The sequence below is a fragment of the Petaurus breviceps genome, unplaced genomic scaffold (genome assembly GCF_028583685.1).
Source record: "Petaurus breviceps papuanus isolate PSGF00001 unplaced genomic scaffold, PetGlider_PUasm1.0 64, whole genome shotgun sequence".
Lineage (NCBI taxonomy): Eukaryota > Metazoa > Chordata > Mammalia > Diprotodontia > Petauridae > Petaurus > Petaurus breviceps.
The window spans coordinates 5999102-6011958 of NW_027186428.1; the positions used below are offsets into that span (position 1 = coordinate 5999102).

At 43.0% G+C, this 12857-nt stretch overlaps 1 protein-coding gene across 1 annotated transcript; it reads left to right on the top strand.

The window, feature by feature from the left end:
- Positions 1–231: 231 nt before the first annotated feature.
- ZBTB42 (zinc finger and BTB domain containing 42) lies at positions 232–5193 on the top strand. The gene has a single exon (XM_069103833.1). It carries the CDS (start codon positions 271–273, stop codon positions 1648–1650), a length of 1380 nt encoding a protein of 459 aa, XP_068959934.1. The 5' UTR covers positions 232–270; the 3' UTR covers positions 1651–5193.
- Positions 5194–12857: the final 7664 nt, after the last annotated feature.

Here is a 12857-nt window from a genome sequence, read left to right on the forward strand (position 1 = left end):
ATGATCAAGTTTTTCCTGCTCCCCAGCAGGTGCCGAGGGATGGGAGAGTTAGTTTAATACAAACCAAACTCCAGCGAACAATTATTCCTGACTGACTCTTTGCTACCTAGGCAGGGAGAGGGAGGGAGGCAGGCAGGCAGGCAAAGAGGGAGGGAGAGCGAGCCAGCTAGCAAAGAGAAGAGCCGACTTGTTTGGTTACAGCTGCTAGGAGGTTTGAGTTTCCAGGCGCATTCAAGTTTTTCCTGTTTGTGCCCAGGTTATGAAGGCAGAATGGAGTTCCCGGACCACAGCCGGCAGCTGCTGCAGTGCCTGAGTCAGCAGAGACACCAAGGATTCCTGTGCGACTCCACTGTGCTCGTAGGGGAAGCTCGGTTCCAAGCTCATAGAGCTGTGCTGGCTTCCTGCAGCATGTACTTCTACCTCTTCTACAGGGACCAGTTAGACAAAAGGGATATTGTACATCTGAACAGTGACATTGTCACGGCCCCAGCCTTCAGCCTGCTACTTGAATTCATGTATGAGGGCAAGCTGGAGTTGAGCAGCCTGCCTATTGAGGACATCTTAGCTGCTGCCAGCTACCTCCACATGTATGACATTGTCAAAGTCTGCAAGGGTAAACTAAAGGAAAAAGAACTAGTGATTGAGGAAGAGAAGGACAGACCTTTCCTGGGCCCCAGCATATCCCTGGGCCATGAGTTAGAATTGCCGGGACAGCCAAGGTTCAGTCCCCTAGAGTATGATCGGTCTGGGGCCCACCCCACCTGGTCTAACAACCTCATGGGACCGTCCTCACTGTCGAAAAAAGCAGAGCTAAGTCCAAGTCCTGGGAAGGCCAAGCCCTTGGATAATGGTGTCGGGGTCTCTTTCTCTCAGAGAACTGAGCTCCCAATCCCTAGCCAGGCCCCTGGTGACTCCGAGTGTGCTTTGGATCTATCTCTGAAGCCGATTTCAGGGAGGGATGCCCTCCACACCTCCTATGTCTTCAGACAGCTGGCTTCTGATCATCGACAGCAGCAGCAGGAAGCTGAACTGATGGTGAAAGATGAACAGGACTCATTGTCAGACCAGGAAGATGGCAAGGCAAGGAGTCCAGAGGGCCAGCCATTTGGGCCTGTGGCTAAAAGTCTGGTCACAGGCCTGGGCCACATGTTTCATGGCCAGGAAGATGAGCTGGACCCAGAACGGGATGAGAGTGAAGATGACCTGGATGCGTCAGACCTCTCTGCTTCAGAGGTGCTGGGGCCCCCTGGCCACATCTGCATCTGCCCCCTCTGCAGCAAGGTGTTCCCCAACCCCCACGTCCTACAGCTGCATCTGAGCTCTCACTTCCGGGACAAGGATGGTGGCTCGAGGGCTCGATTGTCACCAGAGGGGTCAGTGCCCACCTGCACACTATGTGGAAAGACCTTCTCGTGCATGTATACCCTTAAGAGGCATGAGCGGACACACTCAGGCGAGAAGCCGTACACTTGTGTTCAGTGTGGCAAGAGCTTCCAGTACTCACACAATCTTAGCCGGCATGCGGTGGTGCACACTCGAGAAAAGCCTCATGCCTGCAAGTGGTGTGAGCGCCGTTTTACGCAGTCTGGGGATTTGTACCGGCACATCCGAAAGTTTCACTGTGGCCTTGTCAAGTCCCTGGTAGTTTGAAGTTTTATGAAGGAACTGGGGTTTGGCTTGTGTGTGTGTATGTGTGTATGTGTGTATGTCTTTTTGATTCGGAGAATGGTTGTACCTATGCTATGCTCTTTTGATGCTCTGAAGTAGCATCCAGGTAGAGGGGCTTTAGGAATAAGGCCAGGTTGTTCTACTGTAGGACAGGAACATGCAGAAACTGTTGGGGAGAGGTGGTCTTGCATCACCAGTCCCTGGAATGCCTGATCTAACCTCTGAGTTGGAGAATTCTGAAGCTGCCTCTAGAAAAGCCTTTTCTCCAGAGATGTGATTAGATGCCAAGAAGTTCTTACCTCGTGGTTTTTTGGTCTTTTTTTTTTTTAGTTCAAAAAGAAGAGAATGTGCTCCTTAGAAACTAAAATGCTTTCTATACTGACCTCCCTCTTTCTCCCAACTGGGCTTCGGGCAGCAGTCGCTGAGGGACAGGGAGATGGAGAGACGAGACCTCCACTTAACATTTTCTCCCTGATTGTTTCTCAGGGGGTTTCATGTGGTCATTTCTCATTTCTACTATTCACCTCCGAGTTTTCTCCCTTCGAGTAGATGTAATTTTCAAGGTTTCCTCTTTCACTGATCCCATGACATGTTCATCTTCCTTACCTGAGCCTTTTGAAATTTAAAGGAAATTTTCATGGGACCTACCTTTTGCTGTCCTTTTCCAATGAAGAATATGTATGTCATACAGAGTGATGTCTGTGTGAATTACCTACTGAGTTCTATTAGGGGGCTTGGGAATTGGCACAGAAATGGAACCTCTTTGGTACTCTGAGAGTAGTATGGCAGAATTTGGTGTTGGATGAACCACAGAACAAACCAAATGGTCCATGTTCCATGTTCTGAGTTGGAGAAGTAGGGACTGGAGGGCTGAGGAAGGGTAGCCATGAGAGAAGCCCAGGTAGAGTAAGAGGTATACCCTTAGAAAAGAAGGAGCGGTTATTGAAGTATGTATATTGAGGCAAGCTCTGGAAAAAACATTTGAGGTCCACATATCCTGTTAGATGTAGGATTTAAGACAGAAAGATTGATCAGTTTAGAACTCAGCTCGTTTTAAAGACAGAATCAAGCTGGGGATGGAAACTAGTGAGTCTTAGGTGAAGTAGCAAGAGAGCCAGATTTGGAGTTAGAGGACCCGAGTTCACCAGTTTGGAGCAACCTTCTCTATGCAAAAGTCTCAAGTGATTGGCCAGCCTCTCCTTAGGGCCTGGGAATTGAATGTGCCTCATAGAAGATTTGCTGATGGAGTCTGGGAGTAAGGTCAAATTTGACTTTGTCAACCATTTGTCCCTTTGAGTCTGAGTCCCTGAATGTGTCTGAGCAAATGATGTTGAGTGTGTTTGTGGACTTGAGTGTTGTTCAGCTGGCTGCTTTTCCAGCTGAAGTGGGGCTGAGGACAATTGACCACTGGCCTCTGCTTCCCCATCATTCACCTCCACTTACCTGGAATTTCCATAGGGTTGGCTGTTATTAATAGCACTGAGCTTGCTCCCTGAAACACTTCAGATTTTACTGGGGGAATTTTTTTTTTTTGCACATTAGTCTATTTGCCCTCCCTGGTGGGGCGATGTCATGAGCACTGACTGTGGTAGGAGGTGTGTGGTTTCAGGAGGGTCATATGGGAGCTGTTTGGCTGCAGCCTGTTGGGGAGGCTCAATTTCTTTGGGGAACTTTGACTAGTTCTCCTCAACGAACCCTCCTCCCCACCTCCCCCAGCACCAGCCCCTTTTGAACTCTGAATGTAATGTGAAAATTCATTTTATTTATGGCATGTGTCTCATTTCATTACCTGACTGTACCTGTACTTCTACTGAAATTGTTACATGGCTTTGGAAAATGTGGTGACCTGCATTGTCGTCCTGTGGACGTGTGACTCCGTGTCGTGGTCTTAGCCTACTGAATAATAATCAATACATACATTACACATATAGATAGGCGTACATATATATTTTTTGCTGTGATTGGAAATAGCACTGAGGACAAAGTCTACTAAAATTAAGTTATTTTCTTTTTCTCCTGATGAAACTTGATGTAGTATTTATTAGAGGTTTTAATTTGAAGTGATACTATAACTGCTAGAAACCTTTTTTTATTCTAAATGATGAGTTTATCTCCATTGTAATGCTTCCAAGGTTTCTTTGTTTGGTAAAGGGAGCGAGTGACTAATATGTTAGTGTTGGCAAAAAGGATAGCTGAAGTTTTTCTAAGTTTTTATTTTTTTACTTTAAAATTTTGCATAATGTTTTTTGTGATCTCTGTGGATAAAAGCAAATTGCAGACTCACATATTCCATACCAAGGCTGGTCCATGCCCAAGCAGTAGGGAGACAGGGGGCTACAGGTAGGGCCATGTGTGGCTGACGTTTCCCTTCACTGGATGCCCTTCAAGCAGAGGGCTGGATTGCCACTCATTGGTGATCATAAGGTCAAGAGCTAAAAGGGGCTTTAAGGTCATGTAGTCCAATTTCCTCATTTTACAGATGAGGAAACAGGCCCATGGGAAAAGGGGACTTGTGTAAATTCACCTGGTAACCAAGCTGGGCTCGGAACCTGTGTCCCCTGATTTCAGCCCAGACCTCTTTCCACTCCATGACAAAGATGTCTCATAGAAAGGATTTCTGCCTTCGTATGGATTGGACTTAGAGGATGCTTCAAGTTCTTTCCAGCTCTGATGCTGTGAGCTTAGGTCTTTTAGTCTAGGAAAGCCTAGGGATCTGGCTAGGTCAGGCAAGTAGGTGTCAGGGACTCTAAGATGTGATAATTGTGGGGAAAAAGAAGAGAATACTTGAACTCTCACTGTAGAAATGCTGTCTGCCTGGCTCCTGCCACTGGGCAGCTCCAACAAGGACATTTGCACTTGTGTCTGTATTCTGCTGAAGTGTGTGTGTGTGTGTGTGTGTGTGTGTGTGTGTGTGTGTGAGTATGAGTGTGTGTGAAGGCCATAGGTCTGAACACAGCTCTTCCCACAGTGGGTCACTTCCTCATGGAACAGTTGGGAGATGCTGCTGCACACTGTCTCCCATGTGGGTGATTCCAGTCCTGGAGAGTTTATTTTCTTGGAGAGCGGTCCTGCCCTGACTTGTTAACACTGGGTTTGTCGTCATCTGCAAACAAATACTGTGAAGTTAATGTAAAAAAAATCATCAATTTTTAATTTTTTAATCAATGCAGTTCAGATTAAATATGTATATTTAAAAACTAATTTTTGTGGGAGAGTTTTATAGCAAACAAACCTACAGCCTGTAGCAAAGCTAATCAAATGAAATCTATTTTATCAGATGGTCCAATCCCCATTTTTCTAGCGAATTTCTTCTTCTCTGTAGATAGTGGTTGGTTAGTCCAAAGGAGACAATCACAACCTGTGGGTGTCTTTGGAAAGAGTAATGGTTAGCATTTGGTTTTCAGTATGGTCACCTTTATCTGAAGCTGTATCCAGGTGTACTGTCAAACTGTGACAATCATGACTAGGAACTGCTGTCTCTCCATTTTCACAAAAATAATAATAAAAACCCACCCTCCTCCTACTGTTTACTGCTGGAGTCATCCTTGAAGCTGGGCCTTGCTTCTGGGAGATGTGGAGGCTGGGGTGGTGGCCTTCATTGGCCCAGGGAATTATCCTCGCAGTGCGGATGGGGGTGTAGGCCACAGAGTTTTTGGACAAGGCTAGATTGATGTTCTTTTCGGGGGGTTGGATCCCAATATGGCAATTAGACAGAGTTGATTATTTCAGGTTGGGTGGGCAGAGAGGTGCTGAAATAGATGCATTAACAGGAACTTTCCATTCTTCCTATTAGAAGAATGAATGGCTCATCCCAGTCTTGCAAATTAAGTTGAAAATCCCACCAGCTCATACTCATTCTTCTTCAATTTTCTCCCCTCTCCCAATGCCCATAACAATAGCTAACATAGAATACCTACTTTATGCCAGGTACTGTTCTAAGAACTTTTACAATTATTTCATTTGATCCTCACAATGTATGTAGGTTATTATATGTAGGTGTTATTATACCCATTTTATAAATGTGCAAACTGATGCAAAGAAGTTAAATGACTTACCCAGAGTCACACAACTAATACGTGTCTGAGATAGTATTTAAACTTAGGTCTTCTGATTCCAGCCTTAGCTCTCTATCCACTTTGCCACCTCGCTGAGCAGTACAGTGGTTTGATGATTAAAAATACTGGGTTCCATTCCCTACTTGAACTATCTGTGTGATATTGACAAATCACTCCTCCTTTTGGTCTTCAGTTATTACCTAGACCTAGAGGAGCCTGCCCTGTTGACCTCACTGAGCTTCTAAAGATTTCTACGGGTTACGATTATGAAAACCCTTAGGCAAGTATGGTTCTAAGTCACAGTTTTGCCCTGTGGTCCCTGAGGTGCTTTAAGAGGGCAGAGCTTGGTCCAGCTCTAAGACATAGGGATGGAATCTATCACATGCTCCTGGTTTCTAGTGTCCTGATCCTTGTTGGCCATGTTGAAGGTAGATAAGGGAACTGGGGGCAGATGCTTTGGCAGAAGGAAGAGATCTTGTCACCAGAGAAATCTCAACAGAATGAACCCTTGCACGGGGAAGGGTGGAAGACTTGCACTGGCCACCTCTGAGGTCCTTTCCAATTCTGAGAATCTGTAAGTGTGGAAGACATTCCTCGTGAGCTGTTATTTTTAGGTACTGATTGAATTGGTTGATTTGATCGAATCTGGTTGCAAGAATGCTTTTTTCTAATAACATATTGTCAAGTACCTAATGTGCTAGAGGCTGGTGGTAAAGCACATGGAGTGGTGGTCCTGGAGTCAGGAAGACCTGAATTCAAATCCCACCTCAGACACTTAGTAGCTTTGTGACCCTGGGCAAGTCACTTAACCTCTGTTTGCCTCAGTTTCCTCATCTGTCAAATGGGGATAAAAATAGCACTTACCTTCCAGGATTGTGAGGATCAAATGAGATAAGTGTAATGTGCTTAGCATAGTACCTGGTACATAGTGTTGTTGTTTGGTCATTAAGTCATTGTCCAATTCTTCAGGACAGCATGGATCATACTGCCCTGGGGGTTTTCTTGGCAAAGATACTGGAGTGGTTTGCCATTTCCTTCTCCAATGGATTGAGGCAAACAGAGGTTAAGTGACTTCCCCAGGGTCACACAGACAGCAAGGTCCTGAGGTCAAATTTGAATTCAGGTCTTCCTGACTCCAGGCCAAGCACTCTGCTGAGCCCTAGCTGCCCCTACCACATCGTAGGCATGACAAAAATGCTGATTCTCTTTACCTAATGTGCTTTCAGGCCTTTGAAATACCATGTGAAGAATTTTGTCTAGGATTCCAGCTGTTTTTATTTTATTTTAAATGTATCTCATTGATTCCTTTTGTCTTTACATCATTACAGCATTTCACCACTTCCCCTCCAGATTGAACCCTTCCTTGTGACAAAGAAAAACAATTAAGCAAAAACACACACTAGAAACCATGTCTGTAAAAGTATTCGATATTCTACCCTGGTAGTCCCCCACCTCCCTGCCCTGAGAAAGAAGCTATGTTTCATTATCTTTATCTGGGGATCTTCCTAGGTCCAGTGGCTTCTAATGAGCTAGAAGCTAAGGTTGAAGAACCACAGCCTTCCTCCCCCTCCTCTGCTGCTTCCTTGTCTTCTCTAAGCCATTTCTCTCTCCTTCAAATCCCTTCAAAACACAAACGTCACTGCCTTAAGGGCTTCACTGATTACTTAACTCGTTCTGCTTTAGTGTTTGTGCTAGGACCTCTTTCAACACTTAAAAGCCTATTTCTTTCTTTTATCTTTTTTTAAAAAATTCAATTTTATTTTCAGTTCCGAATTCCCTCCCTTTCTCATACCCACTGAGAAAGCAAGAAAAACAAAACCTATTACAAATACCTCATGCAAAACAAATTCCCACTTTAGACGCAAGAGGAAGAATGAAAGAAATTAAGAAAGAAAAAAAGAACAGACAAGTTTCAGTCCGTGCTCTCTTAGTTCTCTCTCTGGAGGTGGATAGCATGTTTCATGATGAGTCCTTCGGAACTGTGGTTGATCACTGGATCTATCTGAGTTACCAAGTCTTTCAAGGTTAATTATCTTTACAGTGTTGCTGTTATTGTATAAATTATTCTCCTGGTTCTACTCACTTCATTTTGCATCACTTCATACATACCTTTCCAGGTTTTTTCTGAAACCATAGATTGCGTGTGTGTTTTTATCTGTCTCTTTGCGTTCCTGGCTTTGTTAATAGGGGTCCTCCAAGCCATTGCCTGATGGTTTCCCATTACAACTAACTTGTTTTGTATTCCATGTATTTCCACTGAAAAGGGACTTCAGAAATTATCTTTTTTTTTTTTTGGAGGCAACAGAAGTTAAGTGACTTGCCCAGAGTCACATAGCTAGTAAGTGTCTGAGACTGAATTTGAACTCAGGTCCTCCTGACTCCAGGGTCAGTGCTCTATCCACTGCCCTATCTAGCTGCCCCTCAGAAATTATCTAATCCAATGATGTCAAACTCACATAGAAATGAGGCCACTAAGCCATAAATAAGGATCCTTTCCACATGTATTGACTTAGAAAACCACATATTAACACAGTCCATGTTTATGTTGTGTTGTATTTTTTTATGTTGTTAAATATACTTGTTAAATATTTCCAAATTATATTTTAATATGGTTCAGTGCAATTTGGGAGTGTTGTTGCTTTGTATCTGACACCTGATATAATTCAACCTCCACCAAATGAAGAAACTCTCTCTCCTACCTCTGACCCTGCTTTGCCAGGGTTTGACCACATCTCCTAGCCATAGATTTTTATGAATGAGCAATGTGATCAGAAATCCCTATGTGTGTGGGCCTCATGAATTTAATTATATAATTAATTACATACAGCTTCAGTTACAATTACTAATTGATCTAAGCCTGCTAGCATGACACCTGGCAGCAGACAGTTATACTGGGGAAGTGACAGGCAGGTGGGCAAGCCCTACTAGTGAGTTCTCTCATATGTGCTAATTAATTAGTTTAAAATGTCTCTGTTAAAAAAAAATTCTAATGGGCCTTCCCAGGGAATGTTGCATATTGTACATACAGTTAAGAGAGAGTCAGAAAGGATCTTAGTCATCTCAACAACACCATCATGAGATTATATAGATCAAGAGCTGGAAGGAAACCCAAGCAATTTAGTACAAACCCCTCATTTTACAGAATGATGAAACTGGGCGCCCAGGTTAGATGACTACTCCCTTAGACAGAGTAAGCATCAGGAATCTTCATTGAACCACACTACTTTATAGTTGGAGAAATAACCAGACACTTACCTCCTCCTACCTTTCTAGTCTTTTTTTGTTTTTTTTGCTTTTGGGGGGGGGGAGAAGGTAGGGCAATTGGTGTTAAGTGACTTGCCCAAGGTCACACGGTTTTTTGGTGTTGTGTCTGAGGTCAGATTTGAACTCGGGTCCTCCTGTCTCCAGGGCTCTATTCACTGTGCCACCTAGGCACCCCCTACCTTCCCAATCTTAAACCTTACCCCCATGTACTCTCACCACCTAGTGATATTGGCCTCCTGGTCCAAGATACTTCATCTCCCAAATTCAGGAATTTTCACTGGGTGTCCCCATGGCTGGAATTCTCTTCCTCTTTATCTCCCATTCCTGGTTTGCTTGGCTTTCTTGAAAATCGCACTTCATACAAAAAGCCTTTCCTCTAATACTGCCCCTCAGTCAGTTACCTCCACTTTATCCTTGTTTGTACATGGCTGTGTGCATGCTGTCTCCCCTAGAAGACTGAATTCTCTGAGAGGGAGGTTTGTCTTTGCCTTTCTTTGCTCCCTCAGGGCTTATGTTCTGATGGTGATATCAAATGCTTATTGACTTGACTGTCACACAAGCAAGTTAGTGGCAGACAGGGTCTGTACTAGCCACAGGTCTCTTGACTCCTAGTCCAAGGGTCATTCTGATCTACATCCTTATAACAGCTAATAATGGTTAGCATTTATGTAGCTTCTGGGATTTTCAGAATACTTCAGATATCTGTTAACAGTTTATCCTTACAACAGCTCTGTGAAGATAAGTGCTACTATTCCATTTTACACATGAAGAAACTGAGTCACAAAGAATTTAAGTGACTTACCCAGGGTAGCACAGCTAATAAATGTTTGAGGTAGGATTCAAATGCGGGTCTTTCTATTCTCAGCCCTGTCCTTTTATCTACTACACCATATGGTTGCCTATGGTGAATATCACATTGAATGTTATGATGAACGCTAAGAACTATATGGAGATACTTCAGTACCTACCTACCTTAATTGTAGCTCTTCAAGCAGACACTAATTGTTACAAATATTGTTATTTAGATATGGGGTGGAGTGGATGACCTCTGGTCTTCTGGGCAGCCTTGCCTTACTCTTGACAGCCTCTCAGGCATATTCAAGAATGGGTGTGAAGAAATGAGACAGTGGCACAGTGCACAGAGCACCAGGCCAGGAGTCAGAAAGACTCATCTTCTTGAGTTCAAATCTGGCCTCAGATACTTACTAGCTGTGTGACCCTGGGCAAGTCACTTAACCTATATGCTTCAGTTTCCTCATCCATAAAATAAGCTGGAGAAGGAAATGGCAAACCACTCCAGTAACTTTGCCAAGAAAACCCCGAATGGGGTCAGGAAGAGTTGGACACAATTGAAAAAATGGCTGAACACCAACTGAACAATGTTCTGACCAGGACTGCCAAAGGCCATACTCTCACCCAGCCTACATCTTTCCCCAAAGCCCTTATCTGACATTCTATGAGTCTTTGAACATCATCTGCCCTCCTTATCTGAGGAAGTCTTACCTATCATTTGAAGCTCAACCTCAAATGCTACCTTCTGATCCCCTTCTCCTGCCCCTGAAAAACTTTATACTTTCATGATGGACTTGTGTAATATTGTTTATTATTAATATTAATGATAATTGTGATTACTGATATAGCTTTTGGGTGTGCAAAGTATTCTCCACACATTAATTCATTTGGTTATATGTTACAGTTATGTGCTTTTGTTTCTAACCAGACTGAGAGCTCCAAGGCAAGGCATGGAGTAGCTAAAAACCTGGAATTTGGAGTTAGTATTTGTAGGTTAAGATACTTGCTGGCTTATTATCTATATGACCTTACTCAGGACTATGGACTTCTCTGCTTCTCAGTTTCTCTAACTGTAGGATGAAGAGATTGATCTAGATAAATTCTAAGGTTCCTTCTAATTCTAAATTCTACAAACTCAAGTTCCGTGAGGGTAAGCGCTCTATCTTCTGTAACTCTTTCAGCACCAAGCAAGGGGACTTTACATTCCATAGGAACTTAATAAATGTTGGTCCAGTTGGATTGAATTAATAAATTCCCCATTCATGTAGGAGAAAACAAAGGTCCCGAGAAATGAGAGATTGATGTGGAATCACAAGACAATGTGATTCAAATCCTAGCTCTGCTAATTAGTATCTATTACCTTGGGTAAGTCATTTAACCTTTTTAGACTTTAGTTTCCTCACGTGTAAATTGATTGGACTAGATGATCTCTAAAGTCCTTTTTTGCTCTTATATTCTACAGCAAGCACAATGTCTTGTGGATTGTAGGCACTTAATAAATATTCCCTAGGATGACAGTAGCCCAAAGTCTGGGGGATTCCTTGTTGTCTACATTTGCAAATGAAAGGCAAGAATTCAGGACAAAGAGTTTGAGTGAGAGTACTATAACTTGTCAGAATGCTCTCTAGCTTTTTTATTCTTACTGACCCCTTTCTTGTCCATTTGCATAACATCTTAAGGTTCTTAGGGAGTTGAGGGAAAGCCACAGTGATCTGGAATCATGCAGCTCTTTCCTAAAAATTGTTTGGGCAAAAAAGCAGGTTGAAAATAAGGACTTGATGGAATTAAAGGGAGCTTTCCAACCCTAAGTCAGATAGAGGTTTGAACAGAGACCTCAAGCCTTTGAACACAAGGAAATGAGTTCAAACAGAGACAATAGCTTCAGATCTTAATTAGTTGATTGATCTTTTCCCAAAGAGCTTAACCCCTCATGCTAAGACTCTGGGAACAGACAGACTTCGCTACATTTCCTTAGTATGATAAGTATGTCAAGACTTACCTTTCTCTCTAAAGAAGCTTCTGGACTATAAGGTTTAAAAAAAGGGGGGAGGGGGGAACAATAGCCAAGGGAACACCTCCTTTTAAGATTGTACTTCAGCTAAAGACTATGGCAGAAGACCAGTAGGTGGCAGCAATGAGAATAGCCCAGTTATGAGAAGCCAAATAAATGTGAAAATAGGATATTCAATGGGGAACAGGTACAACAAGGGGCAGAATAATATGATGATATCACCTGAGGATATCAGTGGCCCTGATGTCACCTGGAGACATGATCAGTGAAGGTATGAGTTGCTCTTCCATGTGCATGTGCTCTGATCATACATGTTCCTTATATGTATACCCTGTGATCTCTATGAATGTTCATTCTTCTTACTGATGAGTTGTGGGAGAGCATGTCCTGGGTTCATAAGGGGAATGGTCTATTGTCACTTTTCTTAAGCTAGTTCATTAAATGCCTTTGTTTTGAACTAATGGTTTCTTCCAGTTGACTAGTAAAAGAGGGGTTTATGAACTATAGGTTTTTTAAAAAGTAAATTTATTTATTTTTAGTTTTCAACATTCACTTCAATAAGTTTCAAATTTTCTCCACCTCCCTCCCCTCCCCTCCCCAAGAAGTCATACAATCTGATATAGGCTCTATATATACATTCTTATTAAACATTTTCACATTAGTCATATTGTATAGAAGAATTAGAATGAATGGGGGGAACCATTAGAAAGAAAAAACAAAACAAAAAAAGATAGCACATAGTCTGCTTCAATCTGCATTCAGACTCCATATTTCTTCCTCTGGATGTGGATGGCATTTTCTGTCATGAGTATTTTGGAGTTTGAACTATGGTTTTAAGTGGCTATGGCTCCATGATACATTTAGAGCCCGTTAGCAGCTTTTAAGGGTGGGTGGGTAGAGCAAGAGAAAGTGCCTCAGGTCCCATGGATTTGATTTTTTGACTTGAAGTTGTAACTCCAAATCAATCCTGTTTACTCCCCATCTGCTGTTTCGTCCTCTCGGGGTCTGTCTGGGGCCGTGTCTGCCTTGGCACACCTCCTTCACTCCATGATCTGTACCTCACTCTG